The sequence below is a fragment of the Macrotis lagotis genome, chromosome 1 (genome assembly GCF_037893015.1).
Source record: "Macrotis lagotis isolate mMagLag1 chromosome 1, bilby.v1.9.chrom.fasta, whole genome shotgun sequence".
NCBI lineage: Eukaryota > Metazoa > Chordata > Mammalia > Peramelemorphia > Peramelidae > Macrotis > Macrotis lagotis.
The window spans coordinates 442,975,928-443,001,386 of NC_133658.1; the positions used below are offsets into that span (position 1 = coordinate 442,975,928).

Here is a 25,459-nt window from a genome sequence, read left to right on the forward strand (position 1 = left end):
CCCCCCCAACTCAAGGTCTTAGCATAATGAAGAAAGGTCAGAGGAAAGGTGGATCCATAGAAAAATTCCTGGAAAGGAAAGACCCCAACTCAGAGAGACTTGGAACATCTGAGGAGAATACAATCTGGTCTCCAGCACAGAGACTTCCTTGAAGAAATTAGGAAGGAGCTTAAAAATTTGGGAGAGACAAGTAATACCTTGCAACAAGAAAAAGTACAATTGGCCAAACAAAAAAGGAGAATAAATCTCTCAGATCATCAATTGGACAATTACAAAATGAGAATAATTCTCAGATCCTCAAATGAGCAAATGCAAAAAAGAAATTAATTCTCTCAAAACCTCAATTGGTCAAATGGAAAGCTCTTTCAAAAGTAGAACTGACCAACTGGAAAAGGAGTTGCAAAAGGTTAATGAAGAAAACTCCTCCCCCAAAACAGAATGGAGTCTACAGAAACTAATGACTCCATGAGACAGCAAGAGTCAGTTAAACAAAATCAAAAAATAGAAAAAACAGAAGCAAATGTAAAATACCTCATCAACAAAACCACTGACCTTGAGAACAGATCGAGGAGGGGCAACCTGAAAATTATAGGACTTCCTGAAAACATTGAAGAGAAAAAAAACCTGGACTTAATATTACAGGATCTAGTGATGGAAAACTGCCCTGATATCATGGAATCGGAGGGCAAATTAGTTATTGAAAGAGTACATCGATCCCCACCAGAAAAAGATCCTAAAATGAAAACACCAAGGAATGTTGTGGCCAAACTCCAGAACTATCAGATAAAAGAGAAAATCCTGCAAGCAGCCAGAAAGAAACAATTTAAATATCAAGGAGCCACAGCAAGGATCATGCAGGACCTGGCTGCATCAACTTTAAGGGATTGAAGGGCCTGGGACGAGATATTTCGAAGAGCATGGGAGCTTGGAATGCAGCCAAGAATCTACTTTGCTGCAAAGCTGAGCCTTCTCTTCCAGGGAAAAAGATGGACATTTAACGAAATGGAAGAATTCCAAAAATTTCTGATGAAAAGACCCGAGCTAAACAGAAAATTTGGACATCAAACAGGAGGTTCAAGAGACACATGAAAAGGTAAAAAAGGGGAGGGTGGCGGTAAAAGAAAAAAAAAGGAATCCAGTAATTTAACTGAAACTGGATATATCCCAGCATGGGGGTAAAAAAAAAAAGATTCTCATAAAGCTCGAGAAATGTAACTCTAACAGAGAGAATACACCTAGCCAGAAATGATGGACATTCATGACCTATCCATGAGACTACTATCTCATGGGATGTAACTGGCTTTAACCCTACTTGGGAGAAAGACTCTAATAACTCTCAGGAATTTTGACTCTATTCGATAGAATATACAGAACTAGAAGGGACAGACAATCAGAATTTTCTATGACTTAGACAGAATGATCTAAAAAAAAAACCACTACCACCCTAAAAAGGAGGACAGGAAAGAGATGGGAGGAGGGAAGGGATTGAATGGGGTAAAACTCATTACACTAAGAAGTACAAAAAACCTATGGTAACAGTGGGGGGAAGAAGGGAGCAGAGCAGAAACACCTGAATCTTCTTCTCATCAGACTTTGCTTAAAGTCAACCTACACATACTCAGTTAACTTATAAAACATCTAACCTTTCAAGAAGTAAAAGGGGAAAAGGGGAGGGGGGACAAAGAAAGGGAAGGGGAGTGGATGAAATAAGGGGAAATAACAAAAGGAAGGAAAGGGAAAAGGGAAAAAGGGAAAAGGGGGGTGTGATATAGGAGGGCAAACACACTAAGGGGGTGGTTTTCAGCAACAAAAGACTGGGGAATATGGATAAAAGGGGGGAAGGGGGAAAATACGAACAGAGGGAAGATAGCATGGAGGGCGATAAAGAATTAGTAATCATAACCTTGAATGTGAATGGGATGAACTCTCCCTTAAAACGAAAGCAAATAGAGTGGATTAAAAACCAGAATCCTACAATATGCTGCTTACAAGAAACTCATTTGAAGCAGAGAGATATATATAGAGTAAAGGTAAAAGGTTGGAGCAAAATATATTTTGCTTCAGCTGAAGTAAAAAAAGCAGGGGTAGCAATCCTTATCTCAGACAAAGCAGCAGCAAAAATAGATAGCATGAAAAGTGATAAGGAAGGAAACTTTATCCTCCTAAAAGGTACCATAGACAATAAAGTCACCTCAATATTGAAGATATATGCACCCAGTGGGACAGCACCCAAATTCTTAGAGGAGAAGCTGAAAGAATTACAGGAAGACATAGCAAAACTCTACTAGTGGGAGACCTCAACCTCCCACTATCAGATCAAGATAAATCAAATCATAAAACAAACAAGAAAGAAATTAGGGAGGTAAATAGATTGTTAGAAAAATTAGCTATGGTAGACTTATGGAAGAAACTGAAAGGGGATAGAAAGGAATATACCTTTTTCTCAGCAGAACATGGAACTTATACAAAAACTGACCATGTACTAGGACATAAAAACTAAATGATCAACTGCAGAAAGGCAGAAATAGTGAATACCTCTTTCTCAGATCACAATGCAATAAAAGTCGTATGCAACACTGGGCCAAGGAGATATAGACCCAGAGCAAATTGGAAACTGAATAACCTCATTTTAAAAAATGAGTGGACCAAAAAACAAATTATAGAAAGAATTAACCATTTTATCCTAGATAATGATAATAATAAAACAACATACCAAAACCTATGGGATTCATTCAAAGCAACTCTCAGAGGATATATTATAGTTCTAAATGCTTATATGCATAAATTGGAGAAAGAGGAAATCAATGAACTAAACATGCAACTAAAAAAATTAGAGAAAGAACAAATCAAAAATCCCCAATTAAGTACCAAATTAGAAATTCTAAAAATTAAAGGAGAAATTAATAAAATTGGAAGCAAAAAAGCTATTGAATTAATAAATAAAACCAAAAGTTGGTATTATGGAAAAAACCAATAAAATTGATAAACCTCTGGTCAATTTGATTAAAAAAAAGAAGAAAACCAAATTGCTAGTATCATAAATGAAAAAGGTGAACTCACCACCAATGAGGAGGAAATTAAAGTAATAATTCAAAATTATTTTGCCCAACTCTATGCCAATAAATTTGATAATCTAAGTGAAATGGATAATTATTTACAAAAATATAAGTTGCCCAGGTTAAATGAAGAAGAGATTAAATACCTAAACAACCCTATCTCAGAAAAAGAAATTCAACAAACCATTACTGAACTCCCTAAAAAAAATCTCCAGGGCCTGATGGATTCACAAGTGAATTCTACCAAACATTTAAGGAACAATTGGTTCCAATCCTATATAAACTCTTTGGAAAAATAGGGAAAGATGGAACTCTGCCTAACTCTTTCTATGAAACCAATATGGTACTGTTACCTAAACAGGAAGAGTTAAAAGAGAGAAAGAAAATTATAGACTGATGAATATGGATGAATACTGATGAATATAGATGCAAAAATCCTAAATAAAAATCTTAGCAAAACGATTATAACAACTCATCACTAGGATAATCCATTATGATCAAGTAGGATTTATTCCAGGAATGCAGGGTTGGTTCAATATTAGGAAAACTCAATTATATCAACAACAAACCTATTAGAAATCCTATGATTATATCAATAGATGCTGAAAAAGCTTTTGACAAAATACAGCATCCATTCCTATTAAAAACACTAGAGAGTGTATGAATAAATGGACTGTTCCTTAAAATAATTAGCAGTATCTATCTGAAACCATCAACAAGCATTATATTCAATGGGGAGAGGCTAGAGGCATTCCCAATAAGATCAGGGGTGAAACAAGGGTGCCCATTATCACCACTACTATTTAATATTGTATTAGAAATGTTAGCATCAGCAATTAGAGAAGAAAAAGAAATTAAAGGAATTAGAATTGGGAAGGAAGAGACAAAACTCTTTGCAGATGACATGATGGTCTACCTAGAGAATCCCAAGAAATCATCTAAAAAACTACTGGAAACAATTAGCAATTTTAGCAAAGTTGCAGGTTATAAAACAAACCCCCATAAATCCTCAACTTTCCTATATATGACTAGCAAGAAACAGCAGGAAGAGCTAGAAAGAGAAATCCCATTCAAAGTAACCTCAGACAGTGTAAAATACTTGGGAGTCTATTTGCCAAGACAGACTCAGAATCTTTTCGAAAACAACTATAAAACACTTCTCACACAAATTAAATCAGATTTAAATAACTGGGCAAATATCAACTGCTCATTGATAGGTAGAGCTAATATAATAAAAATGACAATTCTACCAAAACTAAACTATCTGTTTAGTGCCCTACCAGTAAAATTCCAAAAAATTACTTTAACAAGTTAGAAAAAATTGTATGTAAATTCATATGGAGAAATAAAAAGTCAAGAATTGGCAGGAGCTTAATGAAAAAAAGTGCAAAAGAAGGTGGCTTAGCTCTACCTGATCTAAAATTATATTATAAAGCATCAGTCATCAAAAATGTTTGGTATTGGCTAAGAAATAGAGTGGTGGACCAGTGGAATAGACTAGGTGTAAAAGCAGGAGATGATTATAGTAATCTGCTGTTTGATAAACTCAAAGAGTCTGGCCATTGGGATAAAAACTCCCTCTTTGATAAAAATTGCTGGGAAAATTGGAAGTTAGTATGGAAGAAACTTAGATTAGACCAACACCTCACACCCTTTACCAAGATGAGATCCAAATGGTTACAGGACATAGACATATAAAACAATACTATGAGCAAATTAGAAGATCAAGGACTAGTCTACCTGTCAGATCTATGGACAAAGGAACAGTTTATGACTAAGGAAGAGTTGGAGAACATCACCAAAAACCAATTAGATGATTTCAATTACATTAAATTAAAAAAGCTTTTGCACAGATAAAACCAATGTAACCAAGATCAAAAGAAATGTAGTAAATTGGGAAACAATCTTTACAACTAATGATTCTGACAAAGGACTCATTTATAAAATATACAGAAAACTGAGTCATATTTTTAAAACAAAAAGTCCTCCCCCAAATGACAAATCATCAAAGGATATGCAAAGGCAATTTACACATGAGGAGATCAAAGTAATCTATAGCCATATGAAAAAATGCTCTAAATCATTAATTATTAGAGAAATGGAAATTAAAGCTTCTCTGAGGTACCACCTCACACCTCTCAGATTGGCCAGTATGACCAGTAAGGATAATGACCATTGTTGGAAGGGATGTGGGAAATCTGGGACACTATTACACTGTTGGTGGAGCTGTGAACTCATCCAACCCTTCTGGAGAGCTATTTGGAACTATGCCCAAAAGGCAACAAAAATGTGCATACCCTTTGACCCAGCAATACCACTACTGGGTCTATACCCTGAAGAGATGAAGAAAAAGGGTAAAAACATTACTTGTACAAAAATATTTATAGCAGCCCTGTTTGTGGTGGCAAAGAATTGGAAATCCAGTAAATGTCCTTCAATTGGGGAATGGCTTAGCAAACTGTGGTATATGTATGTCATGGAGCACTACTGTTCTATTGGAAACCAGGAGGGATGGGATTTCAGGGAAACCTGGAGGGATTTGCATGAACTGATGCTGAGTGAGATGAGCAGAACCAGAAAAACACTCTACACCCTAAAAGGAACATGGGAGTGATGTTCAACCTTGAAGGACTTGCTCATTCCATCACTGCAACAATTGGGAACAATTTTGGGCTGTCTGCAAAGGAGAGTACCATCTGTATCTAGATAAGGAGCTGTGGCTTTTGAACAAAGTGCAAGGACTATTCCCTTTAATTTTAAAAAAAAACCAGATAGCTTATTGTCTGATCTTGTTACCTCTTAGACTTCTCTTCTCTTTAAGGATATGATTTCTCTCTCATCACACTCAATTTGGATCAAGGTACAAAATGGAAACAAAGTAAAGACTGACAGAGTGCTTTCTGTAGGGGGGAGGGTGAGGGAAGCAAGATTGGGGGAAAAATGTAAAACTCAAATAATATCTTTAATAAAAATAAATTTAAATTTAAAAAAAAAGAAAGTGGCAAAAAAAAATAAAAACATAAAAACTGGTTCTCTAATTGTAAAACGTCTCCAAAGAAATCCACCATTAAAGGTCAAAACTTTTATTTCCGTACTGGTATAAAATCCATACTGAATACTTCTAAAATTACAATTTTATAATAGTAAACTGGATAAAAAAATGAAATTACAAATAATAGAATCTCTGCTTACAGCTGATTAGATGAGGTCAATTACCATGGGGATGACAACTTACTTTGTATGACACTAAGTCCAAAGAGATGACAATCTTTAAGCCTCAACAAATCACACACTTGGACAAGTAACTGATGACAGAGCACTTTAACCTGTAGGAAAAAAAATGAAAGCCTAAGATTACAATTGAGTCAAATTCATAGAGTGCATCCTAAATATACTACAGGTCAAGTTGACACTAGCAAAAAAAAAATTGCTGTTCTAATATATTTTCAGGCCATTGGAAAGGGGCTGGTAAAATAGGCATTTTGAAATGCAAGTGAATAAAAGATACTTTTCAAAAAAAGTTTACATCTTCCTGATACCTATTATGAAGCTAAGTGAGCTGATACTTTTGGTACTAAACTGGGTTTTAAGTAAAACTGATAATTTTACAGAATGACTGCTAATCAATGGCTGTGTTGGTTAGCTTTTTAGATATGAAAAACATCTTGCCAGATGTGCCAGAAGCTTCTCTGATCTTAGGATAAGCTGGTGAAAAGGATATATAAAGGGAGATAGTCTTTCAGTCAGTTTTCCCCTATCCTAACTCTGGCCAAGCTATGGATTATTAGAGTAAAACGCAACAAAAATAGAAAAGTTCTTTGGTTGAGGCCTTTCAAGAGATAACAAATTTTCCCAATTTTCTCCAGATGTAACATTTCCAAGGGATCTTCAATCCTTTCCCACATCCATAATAGCTCTTTTTTAGAAGGAGTAGGATCTCAGTGTTCCTACTACTCTGCATGGATGATCTCTTAGGAATTCTTTTAACAACCATCCCTTACCCCACTGTTTAGTTCTTAAAGCAATACCCAAACTTGACTACTTAGCGTTATCCCTGCCTACAAATATTTGCTTAGCCCTTTTGGGACAAGTACTATTTTAAATCAATAAGATCTGTCCTGAATCATCAACCTTCCAGCCTTGTATTTTCATAGCATCAACTCCTCTAGTTAAAACCTGAAGGTGGGAGTAGCCAATCTTGTTTTCCATTTTGGAACAAGTGCTTATTCAGGATACAAGAGCAAAAAGAGATGATCTCTTCTTAGATCAGTTCTACCATTCATCTCTACCAAACCAAATTCTCCTCAATGATCTCCTCAATTCCCCTCCACTCTAAAGGTCTACATCAACTACTTGGGGACCTATTAGGTCTCTATGCAAAAATCTGTCACTCCTAATAATGGTCATTTGATACGATCAACCTTTAAAAAGAAAAGTACAGTGTGGTTAACTTAGGTGGGTCAGTCCTTGTATGATGTGTAAATATTCCCTATGTGTCCATGCAAACATGCATAAATCTGTTTCTGGGCATGCACTACTAAGGAGGTCTCACTATGTGATGATAAAAATTCTTTTTATTTGACTACAGAGTTGAAATTGATGTTTGGTCCTTCATTCTCAAAGGAGACTACAATATCAGGGAGGTAATGCCATGACAATCACATGAACTGGATTTGATTGAAGAGGGGTTTGCTAAGTAACCAGTCTCACTTTCTCCTCCAGAGCCATTCAGATCCAGTGGCCAAATATGTATCAGAACACCTGGAGATGGCTCTGGATGTGAGACAATCAGGGTTAAATGACATGCCCAAGGCCACACTAGTAAATAAAGTATCATGTATATGAGGCTGGTTTTTAACTCCCATCCTCCTGACACCAAGGTCAGTGCTCTATCCACTGAGCCAACTAGCTGCCCCGGTATCTCCCTACATTATCCATTCCCATTTGGCTCTGATTCTAATCCTGTTTCTTTTTGTCATATTAGAACATTCCTCTTTTCACAGAGGCTTTTCCACCTTCATTCCTATGGATGCCTTCTCTCATTGGAACCTCTAATCATCATTCTTTCTCTCCCAGTTCTGCTTCTGATACTTTGGATTTTGTTACTATGTACCAATATGGTACATGGTACATGTCTCCCCTTCTTATCTCATCTCCTCTTTTAGTTCCCTTTATTGTGTTCTTCCCTCCTTGGAATGTAAATTTCTTGAGAGCAGGAATAATCTTTCTTATTGCTTGTATCTGCATCTTCTGGACTTAGTACAGTGTCTGGCATAAACCTAATGCTGAATAAAAGCTTAATGACTGACATTAGGATGTCTCTTCAAGAATGAGGTAAGAGAAAGGTGGCTGTCCTGTCTTCACTCTATGACAACTGTAAGCATACTACAACTAATCTCTGTGGCTATCCTTCCTTTCATTTTTCAGTTGCATCCAACTCTGTAACTCCATTTGGGGTTTTCTTGGCAAAGACATTGAAGTGGTTTGCCATTTCCTTCTCCAGATCACTTTACAGATGAGGAACATGGGCAAATAGTGTTATGTGACTTGCCTAGGGTCAAACAGCTAATTAAGTGTCTGAGGTCAGGTTTAAAGTAATGAAGAAGAGGGGCAGCTAGGTGGCGCAATGGATAAAGCACCGGCCTTGGAGTCAGGAGTACCTGGGTTCAAATCTGGGCTCAGACACTTAATAATTACCTAGCTGTGTGGCCTTGGGCAAGCCACTTAACCCCATTTGCCTTGCAAAAAAAAAACACCTAAAAAAAAATAAAGTAATGAAGAAGAACATTTCCAACCCCAAATACAGAACTCTATCCTTTGTACCACCTAGATGCTCTTTATTCTTTGTTAATCTTAATGCAAAAAAGTGGGATACAAGGGTCCATGTATCCTGATGAAGACAGGAGATTCAGTGGTTCCCTTAGAACTTGAAACTTCTGGCACTGTGTCCCAGAGTTGTAACTGATGTTGGTTGAAGTGCTGGGAACAGTGGTTCCTTGTGGCAGAGAGCTATGGATTCAACAGAGGCATGAATCCTCGTGATCTAGATGAATAGAAAGCCCAGATAAAGCTACACTTATAGATATAGTCATGAAGATTTCACAAGAGAGAAAAAAATCTTTCAGGGACAGGAGATGGGAGATAGACCTTTATGACATGTAGAAAAACAACTGAGTTTCTACTGTTTATTAAGTTTCTACTGTTAAAACCTTTATCGTTAAAAATTCTATTGTTATTAATCTGAACCCATTCTTTCCTTGGACATTGCATTTGTGGGAGCATATACCTCATATTTTGACAGAAATGTTTATGCCAAATAAATTCTAGGTACCTTTCCTAATACTAAGTAAATTTAATTTCTAAAACTTATTGAGAAAAAGACACAAATGTGGGGGCCTGTGAAACAATACTAGAAATACAGCAACTTGGGTTTCATTATTCCTAAAACTCAAAGCAAGAGTAGCAATCATCTCTCTAAAGACCTAATATGTCAATTTGATTTTTTTTTTTTGCAAGGCAAATGGGTTAAGTGACTTGCCCAAGGCCACACAGCTAGGTAATTACTCAATTTGATTTTAAGGAGCAGGTCCAAAAGAGTACTACATTATTTTGTAGGAAGCTGTCTTTTTTCTCCCCTCTCTTCTGGATTGAGAACAATAGCATGACTCCAGATGAGAACAAATGAAAGTTCAGAAAAGAGACACTAGGAAACAGCCATCTGCAAGAAAATATTCTTTTATCACTAGCTGGTCATACATTAACAACTTCAAGTAAGACAGCAAATCACAGAACTACTGATTGTCATATAGATTGCCAATGATATATAAGAGAAAGAGCGGATAAAGCACCGGCCCTGGAGTCAGGAGTACCTGGGTTCAAATCCGGTCTCAGACACTTAATAATTACCTAGCTGTGTGGCCTTGGGCAAGCCACTTAACCCCATTTGCCTTGCAAAAAAAAAACACCTAAAAAAAAATGACAGTACAACCTTAATTGATTTATAGCTTCAGTACTATATAATTAAAATGACCACAGGGAATTTTACAGAAATAAGAAAAAATGAATAGGGGGAAAGAAGGGTGAAAGAATTAAATAAATTTTCAAGGAATTGGCTGAGTAAGAATAGAAGTTTTGCTTATTTTTTAAGAATAGAAAGATCAGGCATGTTAGAAGACAAGCATTAGATAGGGAAAAGTTGATGACTGAGCAGGAAATCTGTTAGAGATGAAAGGAAAAATAGGATCTTGTAGGTGTGTAAAGGGATTGGCCTTGGCAAGGAAAAAAGGTCACTTCAACTGTCACAGAATGGAGGGAAACAGGAAAGAAAGGAGTTTGTCATTGGGTTTTTAAACGAAAACAATGAGATGAGAAGTTCAAGAAAAATGGCTTCATTTTTCTTCGAAAAGTAAAAGAAAAGTCTGTAAGAGGGAAGAGATTTAGAAGAGTTTTTGTAAGGAGTGAGAAAATCAATGAAGTAGGTAGCAATGAAGGCCCAGTTGAGTTTGAATAATATATTCCTTGTTAACAAAAATTTGAGATTTTTTTCAGCTGTGTTTAGCAGCTCAAAAAGCAGCAAAAGAAAAGTAATGAGTCTAGAAGGTAAGAGATTTGACAGTTTAGAGTTTGAATTATTGAGGCTAAAGGTGGGACATGACATATGACTAAAATTATAATAATTATTTTTTGAATAGCATCTTTACCTTTTTTCCATCCATATGTACATGTATATTATTAAATAACAAAATATCCTTCCACCCTCCCTTCCCACCCCACTCACTCAGTTGCAAATAGTCAGGTTAGCTAATGCTACATGGATAATTTTGATAAACATGCTTACAGATTAGTCATTTTCAGTATAAGAAATCAGGATTACAGGAAAGAGATACATAAGATATAACTTTTATAAAGTATTTATCAGATACTATAGGGTTTTTTTGTTTTGTTTTTCTTCCTCTAGATGGGGATAGCCAGTATAATATGGTTGTCCTAGCTCTCTGAACTGTTGAGAGGATCTGCTTCCATCAAGGTTGATCATTTCATAATGTTAGTTAATGTGAACACTGTTCTCTTGGTTCTATTCCCTTCAGATCCAGTAACTCAATCCATGTTTCTGTGGAGTGCGACCATTTATGGGTTTTTTCCCCTGTATGTTTTATTTCTCTTCCTCTGGTTGGGGATAATAAAGACCATTACCAGTCTAATATGGTTGTCCTAGCTCTCTGGAACTGTTGAGAGAAGTTGCTTCCATCGAGGCTGTGCATCTCATGTTATTGATGTGTACACTGTTCTCTTGACTCTATTCCCATTGCTCAACATCAGATCCCTTAAGTCATTCCATGCTTCTTTAGAATCTGATCATTTATGATTTCTTATGGAACAATAATTTGTTTAGCCATACCCCAACTGATGGGCATCCCCTCATTTTCCAATTTTTTGCCATTACAAAAAGAATTGTTATGAATATTTTGGAACATGTGGGACTTTTCCCATCTTTTATAATTTCTTCTGGATATACACCTAGAATTGGAATTGCTTGGTCAAAGGAAATGAACAGTTTTATTGCTCTTTGGGCATAGTTCCATATTGCTCTCCAGAAGGGTTGGAACAGTTCAAACTCCAGCAATGCATTAATGTCCCAATGCTCCCACAGCTCTCCAACACTGATCATTTTCTCTTTTTGTCATTTTAGAAATCTGACAGGTGTGAGGCAATACTTCATAGTTGTTTTAATTTGCATTTTTCTAATCAATAATGATTTGGAGCATTTTGTCGTGGGATTACATATAGCTTTAATTTCTCATTTGGAAAGTATCTATTCATATCCTTTGACCAGTTATTTATTGGGGGAATGACTTGTAACCTAATAAATTTGATGCGATTCTCTATATATTTTAGAAATGAGTTCTTTATCACAACTCCAAGTTGTGAAAACCGTTTCCTAGCTTCTGCTTTCCTTCTAATTTTGGCAGCATTTCTTTTTTTTTTAGTGCAAAACTTTTTCAATTTAATATAGTCAAAATCATTCATTTTGCAGTTTATAATGTACTCTCATTCTTATTTGGTCATAAATTTATTCCTTTTTCATAGGACTGATAGATAATGTCTTGATCTACCAATTTAATCTATGGTGTCACCCTTTATGTCTAAATTCTGTACCAATTTTGACTTTATTTTGGTATAGGATGTGAGATGTGGGTCTATGCCTAGATTCTGCCATACTATTTTTCAGTATTCTCAAAAATTTTTGTCAAATGGTGAGTTCTTATCCCAGAAGATGAAGTCTTTGGATTTGTCAAACAGTAAATTGCTGTAGTCATTTACTGTAGTTTCTTTTGAACCTATACTAATCCACTGATCCATTACTCTATTTCTTAACAGGTACCACGAAGTTTTGATATCTGCCACTTTATAGTATGGTTTTAGATCTGGTATAGAGCTAGGCCACCACCCTTTTACATTTTTTTTAATCAATTCTTGAACTTTTGTTGTTCCAGATGAATTTTCTTACTATTTTTTTCTAGCTTGGTAAAATGGCTATTCGGTAGTTTGATTGGAATGGCAATGAATAAGTAATTTAATTTGGGTAGAATTGTAACTTTTATTATATTAGCATGATCTAACCATGAGCAACAGACATTTTCCCAATTATTTAGATCTTACTGAGTGAAAAGTCCTTTATAATTGTGTTCATACAATTTCTGAGTTTGTCTTGGAAAGTAGATTCATAAGTAATGTTGTCTATAGTTACTTCAAATGGAATTTCTCTATCTGTTGTTCTTGGGCTTTGTTGTTCATATATATAGAAATGCTGATGATTTATGTGACTTTATTTTTATATCCTGCTACTTAGATCAATTTGTTAATTGTAAAGCGTGATTTTTAGATGATTTTCTCAGGTTCTCTAGGTATAACATCAACCATCTACAAAGAGTGAAAGCTTTGCTTCCTCATTATCAATTCTGATTCCTTCAATGTCTTTTTCTTCTCTTACTGCTACAGCTAGCATTTCTAATATTATATTAAAAAGTAATGGTGATAATGGACATCTTTCTTTCACCCCTGATTTTATTGGAAATGCTCTGAGTGTATTCCAGGTATAAATATTTGTTGATGATTTTAGAGATTTTCTATTTATTATTTTATGGAAATTTATTCCTACTCCACTTATTCCTAAACTTTCTAGTGTTTTTAAAAGGAATGGATGTTGTATTTTAATCAAAGGCTTTTTCAGCATCTATTGAGATAACTGACATGTTCAATTCTTCAGTGTTTTCCTAATATTGAACCACCCCTGCCTACCTGGTATAAATCCTACCTGATTGTGGTGCTATTATCCTAGAAATTACTTGCTATAGTCTCATTGCTAAAATTTTGTTTAAGATTTTTACATCAATATTCATTAGGAAGATAGGTCTGTAATATTCTTTGTTTTGGTTCTTGCTGGTTTAGGTATCAGCACCATGTTGAAGTCATAAAAGTAGTTTTGCAGAACTCCTCCTATTTTTTAAAATAGTTGATAGAGAATAGAAATTAATTGTTCCTTAAATGTTTGGTAGAATTCACTTGTAAATCCATCTGGACCTGGAGACTTTTTCTTAGGGAGTTTATTGATGGTTTCTTCAATTTCTTTTTTCTAAAATGGTGTTAAGTAATTCTGTTAATCTGGACAGTTTGTATTTTTGTAAATATTTATCCATTTCAATCAAATTATCCAATTTATTGGCATATAGTTTGGCAAAGCAGCTAAAGATGATCTATTTCATTTTCTCATCATTGGTAGGTCACCCTTTTCATTTTTGATACTGGTACATTAGTTATCTTCTCTTTTTTAAAATCAGATTAACCAAAGGTTTGTCTATTTTATTGGGTTTTTCATAAAACCAACTCAAGTTTTATTTGAGACAAATGTTTTCTTGCTTTCAAATTTATTAATCTCTCCACTGATTTTCAGAATTTCTAATCTGGTATTTAATTGGGGATCTTTGGGAGCAGCAAGGTGGCACAGTAGATAGAGCACTGGTCCTGGAATCAGGAGGACCTGAGTTCAAATCTGACCTCAGACACTACTAGCTGAACTGTGTGACCTTGGGCAAGTCACTTAACCCCCACTGCCTTAAATTAAAAAAATTTTAATTGGGGATCTTTAATTTGTTCTTTTTCTAGCTTTTTTAGTTGCATACCCAATCCACTGATTTCCTCTTTCTCTCATTCATATAGGCATTTAGAGATATAAAGTTTCCCCTCAAAATTGCATTGCTGCATCCCATAAATTTTGGTATGATGTCTCATTATTATCATTTGCTTAGATATAATTATTGATTGTTTCTATTATTTACAGTTTGATTCACCCATTATTTAAGATAAAGTTATTAAATTTCCAATTAGTTCTTAGTTTATCTTTCCCTGATGCTTTATTATATTTAATTTTTATTGCATCATGGTCTGAGAAGTGTGTATTTATTATTTCTGCTTTTCTGCATTTGACTATAAGATTTTTGCATCCTAGTACATGTAGTTTTGGTGTGGGTGCTATGTACTGCCCAGAAAAAGGTATATTCATTTCTGTTCACCTTAAGTTTTCTCCAGGTTTATCATACCTAAGTTTTCTAAGATTTCATTCACCTTCTTAATTCCTTCTTATTTATTTATTCTGTTATTAAGCTTAACTAGTTCTGAGAGAAGGAGATTGAGGTCTCCCATTATTAGTTTTGCTGTCCATATTTCCTTGTAATTCACTCAGTTTTTCCTTTAGGAATTTGGATGCTATACTAGGTGTATAAATTATTATAATGATATAGCTTCGTTACCAACGGTGCCTTTTAAGATGTATTTTCCTTCCTCATCCCTATAAAAGAGATCAATTTTTACTTTTACTTATCTTAAAACAGAATTGCAATCCCTGATTCTTTTACCTCAGCTGAGGCATAATATATTTTACTCCAACCTTTTACTATTACCCTGTGTGTATCTCTCTGCTTCAAATGTGTTTCTTGTAAACAACATATTGTAGGATTCTATTTTTAATCCATTCTGCTATCCAGTTAAAATTATTAATTCTGTATTTCCCTCCATACTATCTTTCTTCATATTTTTCTCTTTCCTTTCCTCTTATTCCTCCTCACCAAAATTACTCCCTTTCCCCTTTGACTTTTCTCTTAAAATTTAACTTTCAGTTTATTTTCACTTTTACCTTTGCCTTCTCTTGTATCAGTCCCTTCTTCCCTTGTCTTTCCCTTTCCCAGTTCCCCACTTCCCTGTAGATAGTAGGATAAATTTTTAAATCCAAGTGGGAATGTGCTAAATCTATTGAATAGAATTTACTCAGCATTCACATTCTCCCTTCTTTTCCTGTAAAATTATAAATCTTTGTGCATCTTCATTTGATGTTATTTATCACTCTAGTACTAATAATCAGGTATTATCAATCACAGTTTGATTATTTAAAAGCTTGACAAGCTCATATTGTTATCAAAGTATAATCACTGATTAATTGATAAACAGCACTGTCTCAAATTACATCCAATTATCATTATAATCATTTTTTACCTTAACTCCTTTTCAAGTACCCTCCAAGGACACACCAACTTCCTCATGGGCATATGTAACATACAAAACAAAATCATTCTTTAACTATGTGGCCCTACCCCCAGACCTATTTTCTCTTACCCTCCCTTAGTTAATCCCTTGTTAAGTGAAGTACCAGTTAAGTCAAATCCTGATCTAATTAACCTAAGAATCTTAAGGATCTCTAAGTATGGAAGGCTCTGGAGGTCTCACTTCAGAACCTTACAAATGATTATAGGTTTTTGCAAGGCAAACGGGGTTAAGTGGCTTGCCCAAGGCCACACAGCTAGGTAATTATTAAGTGTCTGAGACTAGATTTGAACCCAGGTACTCCTGACTCCAGGGCCAGTGCTTTTAGCCACTACGCCACCTAGCTGCCCCTACAAATGATTGTAAGTTAAAGAGACACCAAGTCAGGACTTTGCAATTTATGATGTTTAAAGTACTGGGAGACTCTGGAAGTCTTACCTGAGAACTTTACAAATGATAGTCGGTTGGGGTGAGGTAATACCTCAAGAGTTGTTGGGGGGTTTTTTTAGGTTTTTGCAAGGCAAATGGGGTTAAGTGGCTTGCCCAAGGCTACACAGCTAGATAATTATTAAGTGTCTGAGACTGGATTTGAACCCAGGTACTCGACTCCAGGGCCAGTGCTTTATCCACAGTGGCACCTAGCCACCCCTGCAGCTTAGGATTCTTAAAGATCTTTAAGTACTGGGAGGCTCTGGAGGTCTCACCTGAGAACTTTACAAAGATTGTTAAATTATAGAGACACCACGACTCAGGAGCACCCAGTTTATTTCTCCCTCATTAGACAAGGTGCTAAGCACAGTGGGATTAAAATGGATCAAAGGATAATAAAATACACTTAAATTTAAAGTTAACACCCCTGCTTTTCTTCCAGGATTTTTGTTTCAAATATAGTGATGTATACCAATATCCTTGAGTTCATTCTCTTCAATTATATTCTACCCTTTAATTATCCTAAGAGAAGTAAAGTTCTAAAGAATCAGAAGTGTTGTATCTTCCCTTTTAGGGTTGTATACAATTTGATGGTCTTGACCAACATTTGTTTTGTTTTGTTTTTTTCTTTTTCTTTCTCATTTACTTTTTTTTTTTAATGCAACTCTTGAGTTGTATATTTGGGGATTGAATTCTCTGTTCAATTCTGGTCTTTGTGTCAGGAAATTCTGAAGTCCTCTATTTTGTTGAACATCCTACTTTTTCTCTGACAGTATATGCTGAATTTTACAGAGTAGTACATCCTGGGTTGTAATTCCAGGTCCTTTGCTTTCCAAAATATGCTATTCCAGGTCTTCTGATCCTTCAGTGTTGAGGCTGATAGGGTCCTGTGTGAGTCTAATTCTGTTTCCTTTATATTTGAATTGTTTTCCTTTTGCTGCCTGTAAAATTCTCTCCTTTATTTGAGAGTTCTGGAATTTGGCTATTACAGCCCTTGGAGTTTTTATCTTGGAATCTCTTTCTGGAGGGGTTCTGTGGATTCTTTCAATTGTTATATTGTTATCTTGTTCTAGTAGATTTAGAAAGTTTTTACTTATAATTTCCTGCATGATATTTTCTACGTTCTTTTCTTGAATCAGGCTTTCTGGTAGTCCAATGATTCGTAGACTGTCTCTCCTGGATCTATTTTCCAGGTCATTTGTTTTCCCTAAAAGGTAACTTTACATTTTTTCAGCCTTTTTATTTTGTTTGATGGAATCTTGTAGTTTTGTAGTTTTCTATTTGTTCAATTCTAATTTTTAGGGTTTTATTTTCTTCAATTAGCTTCTGTGTTTCCTTTTCCAACTGGTTAATTTTACTTTTAATGGAGTTGATTTCTTTGGTCAACATCATCATTTTCCTGCATGACTTTCATTTCTTTTTTTCCATTTTTCTTCTTCCCCTCTTCTTTGGTTTTTAAATTTGTTTTTAAGCTCTTCAATGAGCTTTTGTATTTGAATCCAATTTATACTTTCCTTCGTGAGTGATTTTTCACTGCTTCAGGCATGGTATTACTGTCATCTTTATCTGTAATGTAGTTTTCTATAGTAAGTGCTCTTTTAGCTTTTTTGTTCATCTTTGCTGTTTTAGCTCTGCTCCTAAGGTTGTATGCAGTATAGATCCAAGGTTATTTTTTTTTTGTTGGGTTTGGGGTCTGATCCCTGGATTGATTGCCCTTGGCTGAGATGCTACCTGTGCAGTCCAGGCCTAGCCTTTGCAGAGGTTGTTTTTTTTTAAACTCTTTTATGTCCAGGTTCTGACTTAATAGAGAATTGTTCATGACCCAGTCCTGTCTTTTACCCCAGTGTTCTCAGGGTTCAGATCTTGTTTGGACTATAGTCCTCCCTGATGGCTTGCTATTTAGCTGCTGGAACCTCTGCTATTAAGTTGACAGGACCTGGATTGCACTGTGCTTAAAAGCCCTCTGCTGGCTTTCCCACTCTCCTGCCTCCTAGACTTAATTCTATTTTTCTCCTAAGAGACAGACCCTCACTGAAGCTCCCCCACCACGTCTATTGTTGAAAACTTTTTGAATCTTCTCTTTTTCTTGGTGGTATCTGTAGTTTGAATGTCAGAGTAGAGACTTCATTTATCTTTGGTAGGGAAAAGTTCCAGGACCATGTTAGCTTCATGACGCTATCTTGGCTCCACTCTGGAAGTGTCTTAATCTCAGTTTTTGATCAGACTGAGGCTAAGTTTTTTTGTCTTAACTCACAAACCAAACCATAGGCAACAATTCAAGCAGACCTTAACCTCTGTAATGTAAACTAACAATTCTGCTTTCACATTCTTATGGAATTCAAATATCACCATATTCCTCACAATACCTCCCTTTTCTTTTCAAATAAGAATTTGGGTTTTACATCTTAATAGTGATTTCTTTCGTTAATCACAATCCTTGTTACTGACATGACTAATGACTTTTTCTTCTATCAAGATTTTTACTTCCTCATTATCAGAGTCATGGACCTTTCCTATTTTCCAGGTTTGTGAGGGAGCATATGCCAACTTTCTGATGTCTTTTTTGTCTATCTTCAGGCAGCAACTTGATTGATTCAATTTCCCACAAACTCCTCCCTTTCTAATCAATAGATTGTTTAATAGGTCTCTGTGTTGATTAACTCTCTGTCTCTGTCTCTCTCTCTCTTGCTTGCATGGCTTAGCCAGCCAGCAAGTCCAGGGCCCTAGTTTTGTAATCAATAATTGTTTCCACTACAGTTTACAATCTAATCAGGATATAAATTGGGGTTCCATAACTCTAATTGTGCCCAGATAGCAGACCCTTAAGTCTAGATAACAACTCTGTGACCAATCTTTGGCAGATGGATATATGCAGTGGTAATCACAATTTTCTTTATCATAAGGGATCCTGACAAGGGATCCAGGTACCATCATTATATCTTACATGAGTCTCAGTCCATATATCTCTGTAAATTGTACAGTTCAGAAAATGTGTACCCTGCTTCCAGACAGAAGTTGACAGCCAATTGCTACTCCTGAGGAAAAATATCCTGGTAAGAATTGTATAAACAATAGTCACCCTGAACTGACTTAGTCATATGCCACTGGTCTTTCTCTCCTCTGGACCAGAATCCTGTGCCAAAGTGCACCTTTGATTAGGAACAATCTAGGCCAGACCCAGGGGATCCTGGAACCCAAGGCCAGTTCTCAAACTTCTGTGGACCATCATAAGTCCAACAGCTAGCCACACCAAAAGACTGTGCAATAACTTCTGTCAGCCAAATTCTCCTCCCACCATTACTAATATGCCATTCTCTAAATCAGAGTAGGACTCTCCCTAGATAGAATATAGTCACGTAGGATATAATCATGCCACCCAATAATCTTGACCTCCTTTTCTCTCGATTGAGAACCATGCCTCTCCTCATTCAAAACCTTCGTTATCTATAAGGAAAGGAAACAGGTCTCATACTTACAGAATCAAGGGTAAGTTACATGTAGCAAAAGGAACAGATCCCTGACTAAACAATATACACACAGGCACAAGACAGTGGAGATAAATTGATACAGTGTCTCTCCTTCTCTCTTCTCTTTTCCCCCTAGAGAAATCCAATATCTTTCTGCATCTTCTGAATCTGTTCCAAAAATTCTTCTCCAGCTCAGCTGACTTGTTGAGACGTTCTTTTCTTGTACAGAGAATCCAGCACTCACATTCTGAAAATCATACAGCATACACCGGATTCAATTGGCTTCCTTCCTTCTGGCTTCCGGTTACTGGCCACGGGGCTCCCTTGCCCCTCACCAAGTCTACCAGCAATCTTCCCCATGGTAGGCTTTAAGTTTCTTTCTGGGAAATTCTAGGAGAGAGACCCCAAATCCCCTCCCTCCCTCTGGGGCACCCTCTTATCCTCAGGATAGATCTCCCACCTGAAGAACTTCTCAGCCAGCCAGGGCAGCTCTGGCCACTGCCCCACCCGTGAAGATCACCTCTTACCACTGTTCTTACCTCCAGACATTTTAATCACTCTTGGCTCCAAATCCTGGGCCAATCTTCCCAGGAATCTCTGAGATATTTCACCCACAGAGAACACCAAAAAAGTGTGCTTTAAAATCAAGTTATAAGCTTGCACTTTTCTGGGAAAATACTGAAAGATTTACATTATATCGCAAAGTCCCAAATTGTTATAAATGGCTCATGAATACTTTGTCCAGAGTGATTAAAATGTTTTTTTAAATTAAGACATCTCAATAAAAGGCACACCTCTCAAATTGAGAGGGGTTTCTGTGGATTTTTTCAATGGTTATATATTTTTCCTGTTCTAGCAGATTTAGACAGTTTTCCCCTATAATTTCCTGCATAATGTTTTTTCCTGGTTCCTTTTTTGATCCATGATGTCGGTTAATTTGTAGATTGGACGCTAAGTACTATACTTTCAGGTTTAGAAGTGGCTATAGACCCCACCAAACAGTGTCCTTTCTTGATTTCCTGCTCACTCCCTCTGTTCTTTAGTGCTGTTTGGGCATTTGCAGTTCAGAGTCGCTACATTCTAATGTTATGGGGCTAATTTTTGTAATTTAGGTCTCTCATACTCTGGAGGGGGCCCAGGACAGGGGGTGGCTAGTCTGTGAGACATGGTGTTAAATTCTATTTCAAATCTAGAAATATATCCATCAATTACAGAATGGCTGAACAAGTTATGGTATATGAATGTTATAGAGTACTATTGTTCCATAAGAAACCATGAATGGGCAGACTCTAGAGACACATGGAAAGAATTATAGAAACTGATGTTGGGTGAAGGAAGCAGAAACAGGAGAACTTTGTATACATTAACAACAATACTGTGAGTTGTTCGACCTTAATGGTTGCAGTTCAGAAAGCTAGGACAACCCTAGGAGACTTTGTGATGGACAATGCTATCCCTATTCAGAGAAAAAAAAATAAAACAAAACCAAACAAAAAACCCCTACAGAATCTGAATGAACACTACCACTCACTTTTTAAAAAAATTTCTCATGTAATTCTTTTCCCATCTCATGGCTTTGTTTTCTCTTAATCCTAATTCCTCATATAAAAAACACAAATATGAATGTATAGTATTCACCTGACTATTCAATGATATGAAGAGGGGGGTGTGGTGGGAAGGGAGAGTGTAAGGAAATTATGTACCTTAAAAATATGCATGTGGATGAATGTTGAAAAACTTTCATATCAAATAATTGGAAAAATAAAATATCAATGGAAAAATAAAATAAAAATGATAGTAATGGAATTGTAATTTAATCTTATGTAACCTATGCTTACATATAAAACCATGATAACTTTCTAAGTATCTGAATAGTTGTCTTCTGTAAGAAGGATTAAACTAGTCCTGCTTGATCCTAGAACCAGAAGCAGTGGGTTAGTTGCAAAGAGGAAAATTTATAATTCATGTCAGTAAAAATTATCTTGGAATTATAACTGTCCAAAAGTAGAATATATTAACTTGAAAGGTAGTGAATAGGGGTGGCTAAGTGGTGCAGTGGATAGAGCGCCAGCCCTGGAATCAGGAGTACCCGAGCTCAAACTTGGCCTCAGACACTTAATTACCTAGCTGTGTGGCCTTGGGCAAGCCACTTAACCCCATTGCCTTGCAAAAAAAAAAAAAAGGAAGTAGTGGATAGATTCTTCTTCTTTGGAGGTCTTCAAGTTTTATAGAGAGAATTCCTTTTGGTAATAGCTTGGCCTAGATATCAAGTTCTATGCAATTTACTTTCCACACAAACTGCATTTTTACTTTCTGTTTCTAAATTACATCAATCTATATATCTATCTCTTTGGCTTTGCATAGCCTTATCTATATGCCTGAAATGTATTTCCAACTTAACCCTGCCTCTTTATAATCATAGATCATGAAATCATAAATGCATATATAACACGGGAACTCAAATGTCATGTAGTTCAACTCTTTCATATTATAGAGGAGGAAACTAAGACTCATGAAGGTTATATGACTTGCTCAAGGTCTCTGGTAAGTACTAGAAGCACTAATGAGAAAGCATTTGAAATTGAGTCCTCTGACATCAGAGTTTATGTTCTTTCCACTAAACCATGGTATTTCTCTTTGGCTTTTTTTTCCAAACTTAGGTTCAAGGGAAACCTACATAGATCCTTATTAATGTGTCAAAAATTTTTCTTGAAATTATTTTGTATATTTATCAGTATACATGTTGTTTTCCCTCTACCCTTGACAAAATATGAACTCAAAGGCATAGGTAGTTTTACTTTTCGTAACTGTATTTTCAGACTTATAGTAGATACTATATCTCTAGTATCTTAGAATAAGTACATAATAAGTGCTTGTTAGAAAAAAAGGTGATAGTTATTTGCATGAATTCAATTTTTCCTCTAAAAATTGTTGGAATACAGCTGTTATTTCAAAAATAGAATTATTGTTTCATCAGGAAGTTCCTGATCAGTAACACTGTCCACTTGAAAACTGTCAAATCTGAAATTAAAGAAATGCTAGAAAGTTGGCAAAAGTGAATAAAGCTCTTAAATATTTGGGCAGAAATTCTTTATCTATGATTAGAAATATTTTTCACATTATGAACATTACAATTCCAAAGAATACATCAGATTTGCTGCTAAGAAGGGAACCATAAGCAAAAAATTTCCATGAAATTATAGGGGAAAAAATTATTTACTGTAATAAACAATTTTCCTAGGTTTTCCTATTACAACAGTCTATTTTTTTACAAAAGAAATATTAGCATAAAATTCATGGAATGCTGTCTCTTAAGTTATATTCCTTTAAATTTGATTATAAACCATAAGTATATAAGTACTTAAGTAGAAAAATAATCAAAATGAGAAAAGTGGCCTTTTTCCCCTTAATCATCTACTTCCAAAGCATAGGTGGAGAAATAAAGGAAATAAAAGTAAAATGGATCGTCAATCCTCAAATTAATTTACAACCATCATTCATTCCTTCTTTTCACTATTACAAATAATTACAAATAATCTATATTGATATGAAACCATGTTATCACTAAATTTTATACAATTTTATTATACAGCACAAAAAGTTTGATCAAGATTTACAAAATTTTAATAACATCAGTAAAATAATATGAGAGACAAGCAATTAAATATTAGGTCTTCAAGTTTGTGAGTGACACTTTTCAAAATAGCCTTTAAAGGCAAACTTCCTTAATTTTTTTCCCCCTAAGACATAAGGTTTGCCTGAATTTTCTGGCTGTCAGGTTTAACTGGGCAATGTCAATAAATGACTAGACTAGGTATTTAAGCTAAGATATTTTGCTTATGTTAGAGCAAATATGGAACACTGCCATTTTGATAAACATTGGAGCTGTAAAAGTAACACATTAATTATGAACTTATAATGTTAGATTTACTCACATTTATGATGATATTCAGAGATTCATCATTAGGTAGAAAAATACAAACACTTCTGCGGTCTTGCATGACTCTATTATTATGGAAGTTCAATTTGTTCATTGTATTCTGGGCTTACTCTACTGGCTTTAGAGTTGTGCTCTGAGACCTTGTAAATTTCTAGGTTCAGAACACTCGGCAGTAAAATATGACTTCTCATCACACACTTCACAGGATGGGAAAGATGGCATCTGTCTCCATAAGCAACACAGCTAAAAAGGAAATAAAGATACTAATGTAACAGCAAGATTACATACAATGGGCAAAGGAAAGGATTTGAACATAGTAGCAATATTGACTTTTTCATAGTCATATGCTAAAAGACAAATCACATACGTTTTAGTAATTCAGAACACAAATTTTAATTATCTCATACAAATGAACACCACTGTAGTGAATACAAAGAAGTATAAGATGGTCCCTCCATTCAATGAACTTAAAATCTAGTTGAATGGTAAATTCATCAGAGATGCCCAGGGAAATGAGTAAACAGAAAAAAAGAAACCTGACCATAGACAATTACTTTGTCCCATGGAGGATCAAAACACAAACTCAGAAGATGACAAAATCCAAACTTCTGTATCTAAAGCCTCCAAGAAAAATAGGAGTTGCACTCAGGCAGATATCAAAAAAAATTTTGAAAATCAAGTAAGGGAGGTAGAGGAAAAATTAGGAAGAGAAATGAGAGATGCAGGAAAAACATGAAAACCAAGTCAGCAGCTTGGTCAAGGAGATCCAAAAAAAAATGCTAAAGGAAGGAACATGTTAGAAACCAAGTTTAGATCAAATGGAAAAAAGCAGTTCAAAAAAGTTAATGAAGAGAAAAATACCTTAAAAAAACAGAATTGGCTAGACAGAAAAGGAGATAAGAAAGTTCTCTGAAGAAAGTAACTCCTTCAAATATAGAATGGAAACTAAAGGAAACTGATGACTTTGCAAGGAATCAAGAAACAATACCAAAAGAATGAAAAACTATAAGAAAAACATGAAATATCTTATTGAAAAAATCAACTGAGTGGAAAACAGATCTAGGAGAGACAACTTAAAAATTATGAAAGTCATAATCAGAAAGAGAGCCTTGATATCATTTTTTTAGTTTTTTTTTGAATTGTATAATTTTCTCCCCAATCTCACTTCCCTTTACCCACCACTCACAGAAGACAAATCTGATAGGCTTTACATTGCTTCCATGCTATACATTGGTCAAAATTGAATGTGTTGAGAAAGAAATCATATCCTTAAGGAAAAAATAAAATTTTAGAGATAGCAAAATTACATAAGATACCTTTTTATTTTTAAAAATTAAAGGTAATAGTCTTTGGTCTTTGTTTAAACTCAACAATTCTTTGTTTGGGTACAGATGGCATTCTCTACCACAGATACTCTAAAATTGTCCCTGATTGTTGCATTGATGAAATGACCAAGTCCATTAAGATTGATCATCAACCCCATGATGCTGTTCTTCTGGTTTTGCTTATCTCAATCAAGCCTTCATTTCATTTTTAAAGAATTTCTATGGGGCGGCTAGGTGGCGTAGTGGATAAAGCACCAGCCCTGGAGTCAGGAGTATCTGGGTTCAAATCCGGTCTCAGACACTTAATAATTACCTAGCAGTGTGGCCTTAGGCAAGCCACTTAACCCTGTTTGCCTTACAAAAAAAAAAAAACACCTAAAAAACAAAAAAAGAATTTCTACATGAAATTTGTTCTGATATCCTAGAAGGAGAGGGTAAAATAGAAACTGAGAGAATCTGCCAATCTCCTCTCAGGAGGAGATCCAAAAAACTAACCCCCAGGAATATTATAGCCAAATTACTGAACTCCCAAGTCAAAGAGAAATATTACAAGCAGCCAGAAGTAAACAATTCAAATATCATGGAGTTACAGCCAGGATTACACAAGACTTAGCAGCCACTACATTAAAGGCTCACAGGACTTGAAAT

The 25,459-nt window shown here is 35.4% G+C and overlaps 1 protein-coding gene across 1 annotated transcript in view; it reads right to left on the reverse strand.

The window, feature by feature from the left end:
• FRMD6 (FERM domain containing 6) overlaps window positions 1–25,459 on the reverse strand; it is a 234,199-nt gene that overhangs the window by 97,411 nt on the left and 111,329 nt on the right. The window contains exons 2-3 of the mRNA XM_074213353.1: window positions 23,482–23,729; window positions 6,292–6,382 (exon numbers count right to left, since the gene is read on the reverse strand). Of these exons, the coding sequence (XP_074069454.1) occupies window positions 6,292–6,382; window positions 23,482–23,580 (190 nt within the window). The 5' untranslated portion in view covers window positions 23,581–23,729. The remainder of the gene's footprint in view (window positions 1–6,291; window positions 6,383–23,481; window positions 23,730–25,459) is intronic.